The sequence below is a fragment of the Acartia tonsa genome, chromosome 9 (assembly GCF_053477335.1).
Source record: "Acartia tonsa isolate MP-2025a chromosome 9, ASM5347733v1, whole genome shotgun sequence".
NCBI lineage: Eukaryota > Metazoa > Arthropoda > Copepoda > Calanoida > Acartiidae > Acartia > Acartia tonsa.
The window spans coordinates 30,256,408-30,278,163 of NC_137268.1; the positions used below are offsets into that span (position 1 = coordinate 30,256,408).

General features: G+C 32.8%; 1 protein-coding gene across 2 annotated transcripts in view; it reads right to left on the reverse strand.

Moving 5' to 3' along the window:
- Positions 1-1,976: 1,976 nt before the first annotated feature.
- LOC145328744 (uncharacterized) overlaps positions 1,977-21,756 on the reverse strand; it is a 42,151-nt gene continuing 22,371 nt past the window's right edge. Inside the window, exons 11-25 of one of the 2 annotated variants that reach the window (XR_013882579.1) lie at positions 20,891-20,964; positions 20,370-20,471; positions 19,267-19,353; positions 14,233-14,310; positions 11,271-11,344; positions 10,583-10,639; positions 10,211-10,282; positions 8,900-9,044; positions 7,848-7,917; positions 7,164-7,333; positions 5,218-5,323; positions 4,689-4,782; positions 4,081-4,253; positions 2,580-2,995; positions 1,977-2,266 (exon numbers count right to left, since the gene is read on the reverse strand). Coding sequence is in view for 1 of the 2 variants with exons in the window: in XM_080172566.1 (XP_080028692.1) it covers positions 2,679-2,995; positions 4,081-4,253; positions 4,689-4,782; positions 5,218-5,323; positions 7,164-7,333; positions 7,848-7,917; positions 8,900-9,044; positions 10,211-10,282; positions 10,583-10,639; positions 11,271-11,344; positions 14,233-14,310; positions 19,267-19,353; positions 20,370-20,471; positions 20,891-20,964 (1,619 nt within the window). In the remaining variant the exon portion in view is untranslated. Of the gene's footprint in view, positions 2,267-2,528; positions 2,996-4,080; positions 4,254-4,688; positions 4,783-5,217; positions 5,324-7,163; positions 7,334-7,847; positions 7,918-8,899; positions 9,045-10,210; positions 10,283-10,582; positions 10,640-11,270; positions 11,345-14,232; positions 14,311-19,266; positions 19,354-20,369; positions 20,472-20,890; positions 20,965-21,756 lie in introns of those variants that run through there. The other variant, XM_080172566.1, reaches the window with a different exon arrangement.

Here is a 21,756-nt window from a genome sequence, read left to right on the forward strand (position 1 = left end):
GTATTGAGCATTGTTCATTAGAATAAAAGATCCATGTTCAATACAGAAAGAAAACTAATATCTAAGAAGAAGGTCATTCTTTTCGCGTAATTCCCTAAAGTTGGGTGTTTGACTGTAGTCAAATGCTCTTATAAAGTCCAAGTGTTCTTAATTATAACCAAATGTGTTGTATATCTATGAAATGATCCATGATTAAGAACAGTTTGAAGAGCGTTTGACCACCACTCAACGCCCAACTTTACGGAATTGCGTAAAAAAATGACCCTCTTTGAGAAAACTAAGATTGTAATATTACACATAGGTATAAATAATAATAATAATGGGAAGTATATATATATACACTGATACAATGCAATTTTTATAATACTAATGAATAATCATAATAATATCTATAATACACCACAATTATTCAAATTCATATTTACAATTTTTTAAAGAAGAGATGATTTATTTGCCTTTTTACTTTTCAAAGCTTTGTAATGACAATTTTTTAAAAAATCGTTTTTATGTTTGATATTTAATAACACATAGTTCTGTTATGGCACTTGGGAGAAAAGGAATAGGACAATGGCTGATAAATTGATGTACATCCCCAATGATGACACACAAAATTGCCCCTTCTGTAGATTACTATAGTGGTTGAAACGTTTATACACTCAACTTAATGATTCCATCAATCAAATTACAATAAAATTTCCCAAAGTTGTTAAGCCAACGAATAAGAAATATTATTATAAAACTATGGGGACTAGTGTAATATACAGCCTAATGTCTCCTCCCTTCCTGGCAACAAACAATCATTTATAAACACAAAGGTGAAAAGAAAAAAGGCAAATAAACTAGATCTCTATAATCACCAGTAACAGAATAGATAAATTTATGTAATCTTATTTATCACAAAAACCATTCAGCAAATTTTAAACTTTTCTATAATGAAAAATCCGTCAAATTGCTGTAATTGAAAAAGGAGAGTAAAATTGACTTATTTAAACCCATGATTTAAGAACAAAAATTTGGTACGTACATTCAAAAACTACTTTATTTCATCTCACTCTTATTATCTCACAAAATGCTATTTGATGATATACAAAGCTTCGAGGCTTATAACTTTACATTTATGAATAAGACCGTTTTGGATTTTTTTAAACATTAAAACAAATAGGTACACTGATAAGTATTTAAAAAGGGGGGGGGGGGGCGAAAGTGACACTTTTTAAAACCAAAACTAAAAGTCAAAGGAACCCAACTAAAAAAAAGTTACAGGTCTGACATTTTGCATGGCAGTTGCTTTATTGGGGTACAATATGGAACTGTGAAAAAACGGCGGCGCAACCGCCGAAAACCGCCGAGAAAAGGCAAAAAAAATTTCGGCGGGAAACGGCGGTATTCGGCGGTTGCGCCGCCGTTTCTTCACAGTTCCATATTGTACCCCTATAAAGCAACTGCCATGCAAAATCTCAGACCTGTAACTCTTTTTTTAGTTGAGTTCCTTTGTTGACTTTTAGTTTTGGTTCCAAAAAGTGTCACTTTCTCCCCCCCCCCTTTTTAAATCCATACATGCCTACTTTTGTTTTAAAGTATACAATAAAAACCTAATTGCAATTTTAAAGCTTTTAACATTTTTAATACATTCATAAAAGTTTAACAATATTACTTGAATAAAAGTGGATTATAATTTTTGGCTCTTAACATTTTTTTACAAATGCAATTGTAATAAATGATGTTTTTAAATTGATTTACATTTAATTGTCAATATGATGTGGAAATTACCATTTATTTTTATTTAAAAGCTGTCTATTTCTTACTAATACAGGAAATAGAATGCAAGTTTGATATTATTAAACCACATAAAATTAGGTATCTATACTCTTCTAAGATAGGTATACCTACACATATAAATGTGACATCAGCTGTTTAAAATAGGTAGTGTACAAGTACATACAAAGTTGATTACATTTCTCTTGGTTTTTATCACTGGGCAGGGTTCCAAAGGGAAAAATCCACGAAAAAGATCAGTATTTTTAATACACAAACACTTTTTTCTCGTAAAAATCCTCTTCATACAAAATAAGAAAATTCTAGAAACAAAATTGCCTAAATTTAGTTAGGTATCACGGTTTTAAAACTGACAACGGTTTTTTTTCTCTAGATTAAAAAGAAATGACTTCTTCATTAATTTTTACAAAATTTCGATTTTTTTTACAATTTGTTATTTTATCACATTCATTTTTAATCATAATTATTCTTACAATCATTCCTAATTAATCTAAAATAAATAAAGGAAGGGAAATAAGATATAAAGTAGATGAAAAATTAGTTTTCCAGGATTAGACACATAAAAAGGTAAAGTTCCATGAAAAAGGTTTCATTAGTGTTTTTTCTGTAATCATATTAGACAGAATTATCATATGCTTCCATGTAGTTTATAAAAATAGTGATTTGAAATTCATATTCCTATGACATATGCAATATAATTCCTAAACATATTCAAGAATAACATTATTAATTCAATACATCTTAATTTAATCCGAATGGGAAATACCTTTTATAGAACTAAATCCTTTTTTAGAAATCTTGACCTAATCCATGTTTTTTGTAGCATATTACAATAATCAACAAATAAATATGATAATATTTTGTCAAAATTTACGTCGGAACAGGAAAAACAAAAACTGTATTTACAGATGAGATTGTTTGCTTGTCTTGGCTGTGGATTTGATACTGGATAATTCAATAGCAGCTGCCATGCTACCGCCGTCTTTTGTGGATTTACTTGTACCCGGCTGAGGTTCAATTGATATTTGGCCGACATTTGCAGATTTGCTGGTTCCGGGAAAAATATCGCTTGATTTCTTGCTACCGGCTGCAGATTTGCTGGTACCGGGTAATTGGTTGCTGGCGTTGGTTGTTGACTTGCTGCAGCCTGGTTGTGGCACTAGAGTCTGGTTCTTGATAATGCTTGTTGGTTGCTCTAGTCTTATTTCATCTTTCAGTCCTTAACAATTTGTCCAATGTAAATACTTAAAAAAATATTTCAAATACAGATAATTTTAAACTGTAGGTAGTATATACGGAATTCGCTTATATGTAGTTTTGGAGGTAGACTAAAATACCTCCATAACTACAAAAAAGTCATAATGAAAAGCCATTCTGCCTTACTGAAAGGTTTTGTTTGTTCTGGTGTATGAAAGTAGTCGGACTGCCATTCTCAGGATATATAATAAGTAAACTTTGGTTAATAAATGATGTAGCATTATCCATCTGTTATCAAATAATAAATATTCCTTCCTACTCTATGGTTGGTTCTCAACTCTATAGAACACTATTGTCAACGGTCGGTCCGTTCGTCCGTCCGTAACGGATAGTTTTTATTGTTAATTTAGGCATGTTAGAATTGTCCTATCGATTTCAAACTTTGCATGGACGGTGATTCCTTTAGTAGTTAGGTACGATATAGAAAGCGTAGCAACTCTATAATCATTACCAAAATGTCCATACGTCCCTTTTAAACATGTTGATATTTTTACTTTTTTAACAACAAATTTTTATGTGATCTAATCATTCGATTGATCTGATTTTTGGTATTTTGATTCCTTGTACAACAAAGTATCATATAATAAGCGAAGCAACTCTATAATCAAGTCCTACAAAAGTAAGTATGTCCATAATCATTATCCTGTATCAACAAGTTTTTCAACAAATTTACTTACAATTTTGCTTCGACTCTTATACCTTTTTATTCTGATTATTCAATTCTGACACTATATAAGTGTTAACGTCCGTTTGTCCTACCGTTTCAGTGCTTCGCTTTTATGGATGTTGTCATCCTTGTTTTTTACTTCTTATTGTAATAAGAGTATTTAAATAGCCCTTTATATCCTATTGTACAATGTATTTAGATTTCTATAACTACTTAACCGATTGAGTTCTCCATTTTATAAAAGCTTCTTATAGGTCCCTGGATAGTTTTAGGCTATTTAATTCCTATATCTAAATTTGGTGTTGGGCTATTTTTTCTCTTTCATCATTCCAATGAATACATAGCTCATAATGAGAATCTATGCTTCAATATGAAAGTACCTGTTCCAACAGAACACTTTGTATGGGTCCATCCCTCCGCAATCTCATGACCATCATTATACTCTGATGCACTAGTACCATTGTTGCTACTCCTGTTCATGCCCCTGTTGATGATCTTGAGCCCGTAGACCTTGGCGCGTTGGTACGCGGTCACTGTGTTCAAACCCAGGAATCTTAACGGAATAATATACAATTACATTATTACAGCAATCATCAGAATAAGTTTAAAATTGAATGGATATCTTTTTATTTGGTTTCTTCAGTTTAATAGGTTAGACAAATGTTTCAATCAATGCTTAAAAAATCTCAGCTTATAACTATCAACAACGGAATTAATTCGAAAAAAATGATAATCACGAAACCTTTATTATGATTTTCCCCCTGCTGCAAAAAAAACTCCCCCCCCCCCCCTTCTAGTTAAACTTAAATTTGCCATCATTCTGTGTTATTTTTGAGTCTAGATGAGAGGACAAATAGCTTTTTGCAAATTTTTCAAATATTTCCCCAAATCTTTCGTGTTTTTGGTCCGATTAAAAATTTTTTTTTGATAATAGTATTAGCTAATATTTTCAGTACAATTAATTTTCCAATCCAACTTGCTGATTTACCTAAGACAAATATACTGTACAAGCAAGGCTAGTCCAACCGCCAAACATTTGATATATGCCTGAGAATATATCTGTACAGCCGCCCAACAACCACCTGAACAATATATTTTTTTTAATGGAACAACATCATAATGGCGACAACTCTATCTATCTGCCTGCCTGCCTGCCTGCCTGCCTGCCTGTCTGTCTGTCTTTCTGTCTGGCTTTCTGTCTGATCTATCTATCCATCCATCCATCCATCCATCCATCCATCCATCCGTCCGTCCGTCCGTCCGTCCGTCCGTCCGTCCGTCCGTCCGTCCGTCCGTCCGTCTGTCTGTCTGTCTGTCTGTCTGTCTGTCTGTCTGTCTGTCTGTCTGTCTGTCTGTCTGTCTGTCTGTCTGTCTGTCTGTCTGTCTGTCTGTCTGTCTGTCTGTCTGTCTGTCTGTCTGTCTGTCTGTCTGTCTGTCTGTCTGTCTATCTATCTATCTATCTATCTATCTATCTATCTATCTATCTATCTATCTATCTATCTATCTATCTAACTGACCTGCAGCCATCATCATAATGGCGACAACTCCGGCTGTGCCGATCCAATGTTTGGTTGTGAACCCCTGGCTCAACGAAAACTGACTACCTCTTTCTACCTCATAAGCCTAGATAAAAAAAATACGTTGACAAATTTTCATATTATATGATTTCGTGACAAAAAGCAATCCTCTTTTCGGTCATTTGAGGAAGAGGGTTGGAGGAAAAGTCAACAGTTCACTTTCAATTCTATAGTTCTAAAAATAAGAAGTACAAATATCTTTTTAGGTGAAATTCACTTGGGAGGTTGAAGCTACCCCCCCCCCCCAAAGTCATAAACCATTCCTGGACCTTTAAGAAGCCTCATTGTATAAGAGACCTATATAGGATTCTTCGCTACAGACAGCTTCCTATTATTTTATACGTTACACTTATAGACTAGACTGGAATAGATTTTACACATTAGAGTGAAACAAAAGAGGAGAAAAGGTTAAATAACTGAATGTCCCCGCCCCGTGGACCCTTGCCGACTTTCAAATGGGTATTAATGTCAGCCAATAGCTTCGTAAATAGTACCACAGCCAAGAAGCTGCATATGTGCAGAAAATAATTTGCTTGCAGACGAAAAAGGTCCCCGAGACCGGGACCAGGTAGTTGTCTGGGTTTTACATCTATACTTCTTACATTTATTAACACGACACACAAATGACGCGTTTCACTCTTAACGTGAAGGTTGAAAATAAGACTAAGTTTATGTATGCATGTGTCTAAATAAATGCGTCATACCTACATAGACTGCAAAGTTTGAAACCAAACAAATACCTATTACATCTGAAAATAGGACTACCCAAGAATAGAAATTAGAAGGTTTTACCACATTGGTAATGAGGTTAAGATTGCGAATTTTTTCCACTCAACCGAAAGAGTTTTTTTTATTAGAACTTCACATTAATCCCAGAATGGTTTTGGCTTTCGTACTGCCATCCCTCCTATACATACATGCTAGGTATGCAGCTGCTAATATCAATAAAATATACTTTTGTTATTACAATACTTTTTATATCTAAGGGTTTTTTGCAAATATGAACAAATCAAAAACTTAAGTAGTGTAAAAAGTAAAATCTATTTCATGGATGGTTCTATTTGAAGACTAACTTGATCAAAGCATTAACTCTTCAACTACATCACGCCAACCCATCAAACTTTTAAATAACTTTGGTTATGAAACTAAATTTCCATCTATCTATCATTTGCTCAGTGTAGGTGTAACTTTGTATGAAATTAGTATGCATAAGAATAAGATTGGGTGTTAACTAACTTTAAAACGTGTCAGTAAATTGCATTATATTCAAGAAAAGTTATTCTAAGCTAAAATAATTTTTGTGGATAAAAATATAACATATATTTATTTATTATGTTAAACAATATTCATCGTATCGTATTCTAGTCAGATTAAAAATTTTAAGTATGGCCGAGAACCGGTTCTAATCCACCGGATATTAATCGGTTTCTTTTAAGGGGCGTCGTGGCTCAGTGGTTACACACTGTGCTACGGTGGTGTGAGTTCGAGTTCAATTCTCCATGTGTTGACTCGAATTTCTCTTCGCAACAATCACGCAACTTCCCCTGGTTGTGTAAGAAGGGGATTATTGAGTAAGTTTGGATACTCAATAGTCACGTACATAATATCAGTACTTCCCTTATCCCAAGCTCCTCTGCGGAGAGCGTCATTCATGACGGTGACTTAATTTGGGACACCTGCCATACTCGGCGAGGGTGAGGTAATAATGAGTAGCTCTCATGAGATAGCGGGTCAAGTCATAATGTGCTTGAACGTGGAGCTTGATAGCCCTAGTGGCTATACAAAAGTGTCTCAACCTACTCCATGACTACTTAGGTCCAAACCCTAAGAAACTATGGCTAATCAATCAATCAATCGGTTTCTTTGCTATACTGAAAAAAAATTACCTGTTTGCACACTTTGCAAATCAAACTGTCCGGGTTATCAGCACTCTCGACCAGCCATCTTCTGAGACAGTCATGGTGGACCATGGACACATCTCCCTTGCAGGCACACGGCTGGATTAGGGCACCAAATGTCTCATTGTCCGTGTCATAACAAATCCAACATTCTAGTCCTGGAAATATATTTGTATTATTTATAATGAACCAGCGACTAAGGGAAGATGATGGGTTAAAATCTCGTCCCATTGCCATTTCATTCTTATATCTAAAGAAGTTAATAATGTTCCTACTGCTGCTATGTAAGGTTCGCTATGTACATAAAATGGTCGTGTAATCTAAGGGTTTGTTGTTGTTTAAAAGACGTTAGACCTTATAATCACCAATAAGATTTGGTTCAGAGGTATAAATTCATAGAATTTCCTCTCACAACTTGCAATCAGATTCCAGTAATAGAGTTCAATTTATCTGGAAAACCTTCTTTCTATTTACTCAAACTTAGGTTGAGTAAAAAAGAGGGAAAGGATATTGGACTATAATTACACCGGTATCCAAAGTTTTATAACCCATTTATCTTCTTCTTTGGCTCATTAACTATATCGAGTGCTCTAATATGATTTATTTTGGTAGTTTGTAACAAGAAGTGTTCAAACTCTTTAACCAATAGGCAACACGTTGGTGGCATTTTACCTGAATCTGATCCTTCTTCGGAACCACGAGAAGCAGAGCTATCCCTGGAGCTTGTAGCGTCTTTCATCTCCTAGGAAATAAAAATGCGTTAGGATCATGAAAAGAAAACGAGGTACCTAGCGGGTTTCGTCATATTTTTACAGTAGCTTTTGCTAGGTCATTTTAGATTAGTTAATGTCTGCCCCGCAGGTTTAGAGCCAACCGCAATGACTGAAATAGTAGAAAAGCTACTAAAAAAAAGACAAAAACAGAACTAATAAAAGGGATAGTTCCACGAAGTGTATTTAAAGAGTTGAGGTACTTAGAGTAGTGAACTTTTATATGTCTTAGTAGAATATATTAGGCATTGGATAGATATGATTATGTGTTAAAGAATTTTTAACATTGACCTGACAGAACTTTTTTTATTTGACAATTTCTAAAAAAAATTAAAGTGATTTGCCACATAAATCACATGAGAATTGTCTATTTTCAAAGCCTTATCTTAGAGTAAACGTACGTTGGAGTAAAGAAGGAATGGGACATTGGACATATAAATCTTGTTCTGCTATTCGTTGGTTTCAAAACTTTAGTGATTTAAAAATAAAATCTTGAGCTGGTTGTTCTAACTACTATACCGATGTATAAACTTTTATCATTATTTTATCTACAAATGTGGGTGTAGGGGGTTTACATAAATTCAGGGTCCAAAGTCTTATCCCAAATTCTATGATAGGACTATTTCGTAAAAAATAATCCTGAAGGGAACAAATAATTCTATAATTATACAGTATTTAGTTGAGTTAAATTAAATATCAATCAAATCTAGTAGGTACTATTTTTTTACAAACAGTTTGAAGAAGACAGAGTAGCGGATTTCGTCGTATTTTCTCAGTAGCTTTTCTCCTATTTCTAGCACCTGCGGGGGACTCTAACCCTGCGGGTCAATCATTAACATTTACCTAACCTAACATAACAAGCTACTATGAAAATACGACGAAACCCGCTACTTCGTTTACTTTCCAACATTTTTCAGTAAATCTATTGTTATTTCATTTCATGATTTTTTTTACCTGTAGTTCAATGCCTTTGTTTTTATTCCGATCAGCTTTGAATGTTGTGATAAGCTTCTTGGGATTAAGAATCCAGAGTTGTTCTGGCCTAATACAATTCCAAAGGACGCAGGGAAACCACAATGCAATGCCTATCTCCATTACCCTGAAAATGAAGGAATTTCAGATTTTATTTTGGTAAAACTCAAATGATATATGTAGAAAAAGATGTTGAAATATTGTTATTCATTCAAGTTACTGAACAGTTTCATCCTAAACAAACCTTTATTACCATGCTACAATTTTGAGGTGGGTGAGAAAAGAGTAATGATTTAACAGATATTGTCCTATCACTGCAATTTTACAATTTTCTGATTGTGCAACCTCAACATTACCTTCTCCAATAACATTTAAACATTGTTATTACAGCTTCCTACCCTTATAATTTTGATGTCCTTGTCATACAAATGAAAAACAAAATTTGACAAACTAAACAAACAAATAGTACAACACAACACTGGATTTTATTTCCCTCAGGGACACAGGGATATGCCAATGACCGTAAATATAATCTTATACCCAATTCCTAAGGTCAAAGGAATGAATTTAGTAGCTAGAAAATATCTGAGTGGATTAATTTTTGATATTGTCCCCTCCCTCCCTGATTTTTTTCTGCATACACAAACATAAAGTTTAAATTTAATCATAAATTCAATTTTTATGCATTTTCCATAGAATTTTAGAGGTAGTAAAACATAATCTTTATTGAAACTGTACTCACTAACATGTTTATCAAACAATTTTTTGTATCTTGATAAAGTTTATTTAATGTTTTAAAATTATTTATTGTTTTTAGTTTGAATTTTAAGTATACCTAGTCCTAGTCATTTCTCTTTAAAATGTATTGTAGAATTAGACCTCAAAGTCAGGCTAAAATGGAATTTAAAGAATATTATTTTGCCTCAAACTTATCTTCCTTTTTTCTGTATGATAACGTACAATAATTCTATCTTATTAGAATCAATATCAATAATATTTAAATTTAACATACCTAGAAACATTAGGTATAAATGTTTGAATGTATTATTATCCTTGGTTTTAATTCATATTCAATTTGAATATTTGTCTATGGATATTTAATAAGTGTAGGTTTTATAATACGTGCTGTTATTATTTTTTGTTAGGCGTTTCACGAAAGAAATAGAGGAGAAAAAAACATGCTTAACTTAAAAACAGGATATTTCAATGTTTAAAAGAACAAACCAAAGGCAGAATAAGGGATAATTAATAATAACTAGGGATTAGATTATTTTATTGACTTTAGCATTATACCTGAAAATAATGACATGAGTGTTCCTTGAACTGAGATCAACCTTTTCCTTCCAACTTGCTGACAGTGTCTCACTGAAAATAGTTATTTCAAATAAAAAGAATTTAGTATTTATAAAGTTAATTTTCAACAACAAAAAAAAAAACAATTTATTGAACAAAGTTTTTATAATCTTTATTTAATATAAATGTTTGATAGAATTCACTTACTTTGAAAAAAATTAAAATTAGCGGGAGAGGGGTAGTTGTTTGTTTGTCTGTTTATTACCATAAGTTAGGTTAGGTTATCATAAAATCCGCACTTACTTTCAATTTATTTCAAAAATAAGGGGGTGAGGGAGGTTATCAGGATCAAGGACTAATTTATTAGTTTACCTCAAGAGAAATCCAGTTGTAACCATCATCATAAGTGCTTGAGCCAACAAACCAAACCTGAATAAGACATCATATTTAGAAGATATTAAAGAAAAGAAGATAAGGCATTAGTAAAGTATTAAACCGAAAGAGCAGCGTTGCGGAGCCGTTTGATTTTTGGTGCGGCTCCGGCTCCACTCTAAAATCAAGAAAAACTCAACATATTTTTGAAGGTTTTAAAAGTTAACTTTTTTATAAAAAAAAGAATTGAAAAACTTAAAAGGGGCATTTACACACGACAAAACAGAGTTACCAAATTATAATTAGTAAAAAATCTCTTTTTATAGCTTACCCGGAGCCAGAGCCGTTTTTGAACGAAAATATGGCGGCTCCAGCTCCGGCAAAATATGGCGGCTCCCGGCTCCACAACGCTGCGAAAGAGAGATTTAATAGTCTTTGTAATCCTTTACCATTCATGATCACTCTGCTTCACTTGACAATGGATGTAGAATATACGTGGATATTATGACAGGAGAAAAATTGTCGTCATTTTAGGTCGCAATATCCCCTCGCATTTATTTGTCTGGTTGTTTATACAGTCGTAGGGGAGGGGGTGAGATCTTTATTTTATTAACCCGCCACAGAGTTCACTGTATTATAGAACATGAAAATCTGGTGTAAGATCCAGAGGTAGTTATAAATCCTGTACCTTGACTGATGTAGTTGGGAAGCATTGATGGTGGGTGTGATGCCCTCTTTTCTTTCCATCTTTTGTCCTCGTGCCTAGAGTAACAAAAAAACATTAATCAAGTTAACAGTTATAGTTTATTATTCAATTACTAATAAGGGGGGGGGGGGGGGAAGTTTGTACACTTATACGAAATGAAATTCAGTACCAAAGTTTGGGAGGGTCGTATGGGCTTGTTTTTAAAGTTATCAACCTAATTCTTTTTGTAGGCTCTCTTATATGACTTGATATACACGGAAAACTTTGAAAATTGAATTTCGGTACTTTCCTTCTAGGGGCTTGTGGAGCAAAAGACCCCCAAAACACTAAAAATATGAGTTCTGACCTTATTTTTAAAGATATCGACCTGATTTTTTCTTTATAATACTTTTTTAACATACCCGAATCAACGAACCATTACAGATTTCATTTTGGGACTTTCCTTCTAGGGGCTTGTGGAGCAAGAGACCCCCAAAACACAAAAATATGAGTACTGGGCTTATTTTTGAAGATATCGACCTGATTTTTTTTTTATAATACTTTTTTAACTTAACCGAATTAATGAACCATTACAGATTTCATTTTGGGACTTTCCTCTTAGGGGCTTGTGGAGCAAGAGACCCCCAAAACACAAAAATATGAGTACTGGGCTTATTTTTGAAGATATCAACCTGCTTTTTTTTTATATAAAAATAATATTTAAACATAACCGAATCTACGATCCATTACAGATTTCATTTTGGGACTTTCCTTCTAGGGGCTTGTGGAGCAAGAGACCCCCAAAAATCATAAAAATATGAGTTGTGGGCTTCTCTTTTAAGATATCAACCTTATTTTTTTACATAATAAAAAAATACTATTTTAACATAACCGAATCTACGAACCATTACAGATTTCATTTTGGGACTTTCCTTCTACGGGCTTGTGGAGCAAAAGACCCCAAAAACACTAAAAATATGAGTTCGGAGCTTATTTTTAAAGATATCAACATGATTTTTTATATAAAAATACTATTTTAACATAATCGAATCTACGAACCATTACAGATTTCATTTTGGGACTTTCCTTCTAGGGGCTTGTGGAGCCAGAGACCCCAAAAACACTAAAAATATGAAATCTGACCTTATTTTTAAATATATCAACCTGATTTTTTTAGGAACACTTTTTTTTAACATAACCGAACTAAGAAACCATTACAGATTTCATTTTGGGACTTTCCTTCTAGAAGCTAGTAGGGCAAAAGACCCCCAAAAAATATTTTTAGAGATATTAAGCTGATTTTTTTCATGAAAACTTTTTTCACATGTTTGAACTAGGTAGCCACTAATAATTTCATTTTGGCACTTTCCTTTTAGGGGAAAGTAGGGTAAAACACCCTCAAAACAAAATAAATTGAGTTCTCAGGTTATCTTAAAAAATAAGCTCAGAACTCATATTTTTAGTGTTTTGGGGGTCTTTTGCTCCACAAGCCCCTGGAAGGAAAGTCCCAAAATGAAATCCTTAATGGTTTCTTAGTTCGGTTATGTTAAAATAGTATTATTTTAAAAAGATCCGGTTGATATCTTTAAAAATAAGCTCAGAACTCATATTTTTAGTGGTTTTGGAATCTTTGCTCCACTAGCCCCTAGAAGGAAAGTCCCAAAATGAAATCTGTAATGTTTTCTTAATTTGCTTATGTTAAAACAGTATTATTTTTTAAAAATCAGGTTGATATCTTTAAACATAAGCTCAGAACTTATATTTTTAGTGTTTTTGGGGTCTTTTGCTCCACAAACCCGTAGAAGGAAGTCCCAAAATGAAATCTGTAATGGTTCGTAGATTCGGTTATGTTAAAATAGTATTTTTATATAAAAAATCAGGTTGATATCTTAAAAAAGAAGCCCACAACTCATATTTTTATGATTTTTGGGGGTCTCTTGCTCCACAAGCCCCTGGAAGGAAAGTCCCAAAATGAAATCTGTAATGGTTCGTAGATTCGGTTATGTTTAAATATTATTTTTATGTAAAAAAAAGCAGGTTGATATCTTCAAAAATAAGCCCAGTACATATATTTTTGTGTTTTTGGGGTCTCTTGCTCCACAAGCCCCTAGAAGGAAAGTCCCAAAATGAAATCTGTAATGGTTCATTAATTCGGTTATGTTAAAAAAGTATTATAAAAAAATCAGGTCGATATCTTCAAAAATAAGCCCAGTACTCATATTTTTGTGTTTTGGGGGTCTCTTGCTCCACAAGCCCCTAGAAGGAAAGTCCCAAAATGAAATCTGTAATAGGTCGTTGATTCGGGTATGTTAAAAAAGTATTATAAAGAAAAAATCAGGTTGATATCTTTAAAAATAAGGTCAGAACTCATATTTTTAGTGTTTTGGGGGTCTTTTGCTCCACAAGCCCCTAGAAGGAAAGTACCGAAATTCAATTTTCAAAGTTTTCCGTGTATATCAAGTCATATAAGAGAGCCTACAAAAAGAATTAGGTTGATAACTTTAAAAACAAGCCCATACGACCCTCCCAAACTTTGGTACTGAATTTCATTTCCTATAAGTGTACAAACTTCCCCCCCCCCTTACGCCCCTAGAGGGCTCTATTTTCCATGTTACCCTTTCTTTAGGTTATATACGAAAACTTTGTGGAATAGTTTAGACACTTCCATATAGTTTAGACTTAGTTCATACAACAGGATTTATTAATAGTTATTTATCGCATTGTATTATAGACAGCTTTTCGCTGATGGCTCAGGCTAACAAAGCTGGTATTATTTTTTTATTCAGATTTTTATTTTAATACTTACGGAAAATTGTCTCATATACGATGCTTTACATGATTTTTAGTATGGCTAAGAACCGGTTCTTATCCAGCGGATATTAACCGATTTCGAAGTCACACTGGAAAACTTCTTGAAGTTTTTAAGCCAACGAATGAGATAATTTACTTTTACAACTTTTTATACCTGAGAGGTTTGCTGGATAATGCCACAAAACTTGGAGGAACCCACCATAGGCTTCTGTTCTTCGGATTCTGTTGTTATCTAAAAACAAATATAAATTTAAGTGGTGCAGTCATAACAATTTAACATAATAAATAGTATTATGCAATAAGGGAGAATAGTTATTTATCACATTGTATCATAGACAGTTTTCTGTGGATATTAAAGGAAAAATCATAAGATTTTAACCAGTTTTGTTAGCCCCAAGGTGCCGAAGGCCCGTACTAACAAAAATTGGTTTTAATCTTAAGATTTTTACTTTAATATTTATGGAAAATTGTCCTTAATATGATGCTATACATGATTTCAATATGGCTGAGATCCGGTTCTAATCCCTAATCCAGTGGAAAACAATCGGTTTCGAAGCCATATTTGAAAATATATTATAAGATGTAGTAGAAAACAATGTTTGTTCGGTGTAGAAAGATTATATGACTAATGGTAAAATCAGGAGATTATTTTTTTTATAAATATGAAGGTTAAGTTTTAAAAGAAAAATGTACACATCTATACTCTTCATGTATTTAACCTGCATTTGATTCTAATCTAAAACAAACTTTAAAAGTCAAGTGCAATAATATACAGGTAAAAACAATTTGGCATTATAAAGTAGGGACACTGGACAGGCATACCACCATCCAAAAATAAATATTATCCATTTTCTGTCTATGGTAACTTGTAATAATTTATATAGCATTTATATGAGACCATGAAAAATCTAAGAATAGAAAAATGAGAGAGAAAATAAATTCATTATTTTGAACATTATCTATCTGTCCCTTAAGTCCCTGGCCTCGCAATGTAATTAGAAGAGTGAAACCTTATGGCAATGACGTTAAGACCCAGTTAGATCATAAATGCACTTTTTTTTTGTAGCGTAGCTGCGCTATTTTTTAATACAATCCGTGTGTATTTCAGATTAATATGACTGTAGGTCAATTGTAAGTCGAACGATGTAAAATATAAAGCTTAAAATCTCGTTAATGGCTAATCCGCATAAGTTTTGCTTCTCAGGATAAATAACAATAAACAAAACATCTTTTTAACAACTATATTAATAAATAACTACAAGAGGAGGGGGACTTACCATCTCCCCTTGGGGCAAATCTACTAGTAAGCAAAAAATCACTTCTTAGTAACATACTACAATGCTAAAAATTCATATTCAAAATTCATCAAATATAAAATTTCTAAGTTGTGTGTTTAAAAATTGATTAGGAAGGAAATAGTTAAAAGAACATAATGCATGAAATGTTTCCTAAAAGTAGCAAAAAAAATCCATCAACTTTTTAAAAAAAAATTATCAAAATAATAAGCAACATTTTGATCGATTGAAAAGTAGAAGGCAAACTACCAACTATCGATTTCAGAAAATTCAATCCTTTGTTTTGCTTAAAAAAAATTGTAGTAATAAAGTAACATCTAGCTAAAGTAAAAAGAGTACGCCAAAAAACATTCACACATAAAAATGCCTACACTTTGCATATGTAGGTTTAAACAGAGGTGTACTTTATTATGAGTCAATAAAATCAGTTGTTAAAAATAAAAGCGGCTAATAATCTGTTTAAAAGCAGTCCGACCGCCATGGTTTTACACTTAATTAAGCTCCATATTGATAAGAATGTTGACAAGCAGTTTCAGCTGTCTCTCTTTTATAAGAGCCGATAAAATCGCATTTTCTTAAAAACGTTACAGACATACAGACGGACATTACAAATTAGCTTCGCTACCTACTAAAAAATACATTCACACTTAAAAATGACATTGCATATGTAGGTTTAAACAGAGGTGTACTTTTTTATGTAGCGATGTTTTTCTACAAGTCTTGTTCGTCCCTATGCCTAAATAAATACCCTTAAGGTGAAAAAAGATCAATAGACCGTTCTAAAAGAGAAACTGCCTTACAGTTTAATATTAATGTATCAAAGCATTTTCTCACTTTAGATAAGTTCTAAGTTCAAACTTTATCTTATGCAAAAGGATGCGCCCTCCCCCAAATTAGTTATAAACCTTTCCAGGACATATGAGAAGCTACACTTTAAAGAAGAAACATATCTATCCATCGGTTAGGGAGATCCTTCGGTAAAAATAGACACACACAAACATCCTTTTACTTTATTTTAACTAGGATGATTTTAACGCAATCATCCTTGTTTCCTTTAATTTTACAACACATGACCAAAGTACACACGTACAACAAAAATAAAAATAGATCCACATAAAAATATATAGGGGCAGGGATCAGCAAACTGAAAAATATTAGAAGAACTGTCAGAAAAAGATTTGATAGGTAGGTTTTTAATCTTGTAGAAATTGTACCTTCCTGCATAGATTTATTTAAGGACAAAAATAATTTTAATTTATAAGCAAAATAAACATACTGTATTAAAATACCATGTTATGTACCATTTTCTTAAAAGCAATATTTTCCCTTCAAACAAATGTAAGCAAAAAAAACTTTATCAACAACCAAAAGTTTAACAATTTATATATTTTATCAAATATTTCGCATAGAAACTAAATGAATCAAAGAGCGAAAAATAAAAACAAATATTTTTTGTTTCAACTCTGTTTTTAAAAGAAACAAAACACTTATACAATTTAAACATGATCAAAGCAAAAATATGAAACTCAATTTACATTTGAGTAGCATTAAAAAAAGATATTTTTTACTGTGTAGCATCCTATAACAGTCTTTCCTTTTTAGATTTTTTAACTTGAACTTTTTAATAAAACTAGGATATTAATGATTTTGGACAAGTAGCGCAACAAAAAAGCACATTTTTTATGTTAAAAAACCTAAGTATAATAAATCATACTACAATGTATTGGTACTATATAATCGTTATGACTGACTTATAGACCTAATCCATTTGTAGCTCCGCTACTAAACACGATGAATTTTGATTAGGGATGGTAAATCTACCGAATTTTTGGGTCGGATTCGGATTCTTACAAAAATACGAAAAAAATGCGGATTCCAGAATATTTTCAAAGGTCTTTCTAAAATAAAATAATATTCTTGCCCCTACTGCGGCCATTTCTAACCCTCACTTAACCTAACCTAATCTAGATAAGCATGAAAAGCTACTGTGAAAATAACAAATAACTTTGGAAGCTACCCACCATTTTACCTGTAGTTAAGAAACAATAAAATACTTTTTCTTGTCTACCATATATAAATTTTTTTTAAAGTGCTACAAGTCATAAAAACTAACATTCTGAATCCGCAATTTGAATTGCGGTTTGCGGATTCTGATTCTGGGTCAAAAAATGATGGAAAAATTTGGCGGATTCGGATTGCCAGCTACAGTGTGGCCACAACCAAAAAAATACTGATACTGAAGAAAAAAAAGGAAATACTGAAAATACTGAATCCTAAAATAAGAAAAAATACTGAAATACTGAACAAAAAAATACAAATACTGAATAAGTATTTTTTTATATGATTCCTCATTTCAAAATTTCATATCATCATAGCTTTGTTATTAGTGGGATATTTTAAAGATCTTTTAATTTTGCCTCTTAGATTTTCTTGCACCAATTAAGCAGAAAATGACTGATAAATATTTTAAATGATTACAAAACTTAAATACTTTTTAGTTGAGTTAAGAGCATAGACGTCCAACCTTTTTTTTTTGGGGGGGGGGGGGGGAAATTTTTGAAGGGGGGGATAATTCGCTTTTGGAGGGGGTAAAATGGCGCGCGAAGCGCGCCGCAAATTTTTGTTTACCCCCCCCCCAAAATTTTTACCCCGGGGGTAAAATTTGTTTGGGGAGGGGGGGGGGGTAATTACCCCCCATGAAATCTGTTGGCAGTGGTAAATTTTGTTTACCCCCCCCCCCAAATTTACCCCCGGGGTAAAATTTTTGGAGGGGTAATTTAAATTTTATTAAATGGTTGGGGGTGCCGTAGGCACCCCTCAGGGTAGGGGTAAATTATGAATGGGGGGGGGGGGGTAAAATGAAAAAAATTTTGGGGGTGGGGTAATCGCCACTTTACCCCCCCCCCCCTTGGACGTCTATGGTTAAGAGCATGCTAAAAAACTTTACCTTCAATAATCATGCAAAGTACTCACCTTAGATTATTCATTCTATTAATAGACAAAAAAAATACTGTATAAAAGCATCTCAAATATCTAAAAAATTTATATTTGAGATGAAATTGAAAAAAAATGTATATTACCATAAAAAAAAAAAAATTAATGTACAAAGTTATAGGGTAATTCAAAGGAAAGTAAAGTGAGGCGCGAAGCGCCGAAAAAAATCTGACATCAACTACTTAAATAAACATCGTATTTAAGCAAATTTTTTTGGAATTTAAGAAATAATGAAAATACTGAATCATGAAAATTTCCAAAAACTGAAAAATACTGAATAAAATTTTCAAATACTGAATATTCAGTATTTACTGAAAATACTGAAGCCCCAATTTCCAAATACCGAAGAATACTGAAGATTTTCAGTATACTGAAGAATATGGCCACGCTGCAGCTATAATTTTAATCATTCTTGTTTGATGTTATAAAATATGTATAGGTACTATACTTAGCTCAATTCAATTCTGTGAGAAAATAAATTAATTTTTCATGAAATTTCTTACATAAGTAAACTTTGTTATATTTAGATTTACATATATTCTAGAGAATTTAACTTCAGTATATATCTATCTATATATAAAAATAACAGTATTTCCATCCGTCTATCTGTGTATTTAGGGTAGGGTACCCTCACCTTCCAAAGAGAAGTCGCCCTCAAATTTTATTTTTACTTTTATAAAAGTGGTGAAAATTTATAAGCCAACGAATAAGATAGCGTGGTTCTAAATATCCGGTGAATAAGAACCGGTTCTCCGCCATAATCATGGGATTAAAACCACTTTTTTGGCCATGCCTTCGGCATCTCTAGGCTAAAAATCAGGTTTTAATCTTATAATTGTACATTTTTATATCCGCGGAAAGCTGTTTATATTAGGATGCGATAAATAACTATTCTTTACCTTTGTGGTGGAGGTTCTCTTTTTCAATGGTGATCTTCTTGTGTTGATTATGTTTGGAACATTCTGGATTGTAAAACCGCCACGTACCTAGGTAGGTAGCTATTTAATTATTATTCTGAGGAACAAATTCATGTACATCCCTAATGATGATACACAAAATTACCCCTTCTGTAGATTACAATTAGTGCTTGAAACCTTTGAACACTCGACTAATGAACCAACCAATTAAATTTTTATAAAAGTACCCAAGGTTGTTAAGCAAACAAATGAAAAACGTTAATATAAGACTTTGGGGACTAGTGTAATAAACAGCCTATATCCACTCCCCTCAGGAATTTTATATCCTTATATAAAAGTAACATGATATCTATCAAGTCTGTAGCTTAAAATCTCACTAATCGTTGGATCGATATAGTTCTCCTTTACAGTGAAGCTTCTCCAACTTCCCTTAAGTGCTACTAGAGGCCTCTAGGGGCATAGCCGCTAGTAAGTACCAAATAATTCGATTAAAATTATATAAAGTAATTGAGCTTAATCATTTTTAAAAATCATAGGTATTTAAATGATGTAAATAAACCATCAAACGCGTTTATTAAGTCAAAAATACATAAAATAAATATGTAATATTTATTTCAAACGCAACATTAACTCTAAATCCATTGTTAATGATGAATGAAAGTCAACTTTTGTATGCTAAGATAACAACCATTTTATTCCATGATAGTATGAAAGGATATATGACTTTACTTAAAATGATGATTAAATGTCATCTTAGTCGGGTATTTACCCTTAAATACATACTCATTACGTCATTTCACAAGTTATAGATATTATTGCTATGACATGTTACACTTTCAATGCCTTGGCCTCAAACAGGCGCAACTCATTACCATGCACAGTGAGGATCTTGAGGATCGAGGACAAAGATCGTGCAATCAAAGGGTTGGTTGTATGCTTTGTACTGTATCACATGTATGAGGTGAAGGACCAAGAGTCTAGCATTAAGTTGACTGAAGTTCAGTTCAGGTGCCACTCACCCATACCCTTTCATAGCACGGACTCGAACCCGAAATATACCTGTCGACTAGGCTCTAGTTGCTTACCTTAAAGAAGACCTCGACTCCATAGATGAGGAAGAAAATGACAACAATAAACATGAGTCCCGCGTAACAACCATTGAATATGTGGGCGTAATACTCATCGTCCTAAAACAAATTATTTATTATGCAAAAGGATGTCTGATTGTATGTGATTACGCTAATCGCTTGACTTTTATAGTCTTTCTTAGTCTCTTATAGATCATGAGAAGTTTTTTTAAAATCTATTTTAGATAAAAGTATTTCCAATACGATAAATTTCCACTAATGGGCAAGACTACAATTATTTAATAATCTAGGTGCTCTTCAAATGGTAGGGAAAACAGAAAATAGCCTAAAACCACCCCGGGACCTTTGTGAAGCTTCCACATAATGTAGAACTCAATCGGTTAAGTATTTGACGAAATCTATAAATTCAGACATGAACACAATACCTACTGCTTTTTTCGCCGTAGAAAAATCAAGTTCAACGCTTTCATAGAATTAAGTTATTTGATAAAGCAATGACTAATACATTTCTATCTTACCTCATATCCAAATTTGATAAGGAACAGCTCAGCAATGAGAATTGAATAATTTATTATGTTGAATGCAATAAATCCTGAAATAGAAACACATAATATATTAATCTTTATATATTTTGTTCAATAATTCACTCAAGAATAAAGGGATGGATAAATCCCATAATTAGGTTAAAGAAATAGGGATGGGAAGCCGATTAAATTTTGGAGTAATCTCTCAAATTAAATTAAGACTTTCAGCTCAAAAAGTTCGTAATTATATTGATTCTTTTGCATTTTAATGGAATCAAATACTTTTTTTTTGTAAAAAGTTGAAGGCAAATTAAGTTTTCTTTAGAAAAAATATTACTTTTTGGGTATTGTCAGTTTCTTGACACCTCCTCTTTAGGGGCGTTTCACAGTATCTTTGCTCCTATTTCTAGCCCCTGCGGATCAATGATTAACATTTACCTAATCTAAAATAACCTATCAAAGGCTGCTGTGAAAATAAGACGAAACGCCCCTTAAGAGGAGATGTCTACTTTTTTAATACGATTTATCCCAAATAAAATTCTTTATCAATTTAAAAATCTTTTATCCTGACTTGAGTTATTGATTTTTCAATACTACTGACGTAGGTTTTGCAGAGAGGTGGGGACAATGGGCTTGTTTATTACACTAGTCCCCAAAGTTTATAATAACGTTTTCTTATGCACTGGCACAACTACTTTGGGGACTTTTACTGAATTTTGATTGATTGTGTCAAAACGTTTCAACCACTAATCTTAATCTACTTAGGGGGTATTTTTTGTGTATCATCACTTGGGATGTACATAAATTTATTGGCCAGTGTCTTATCCCTTTAGATTCATGTGGTTTGGCCATGTATAAAT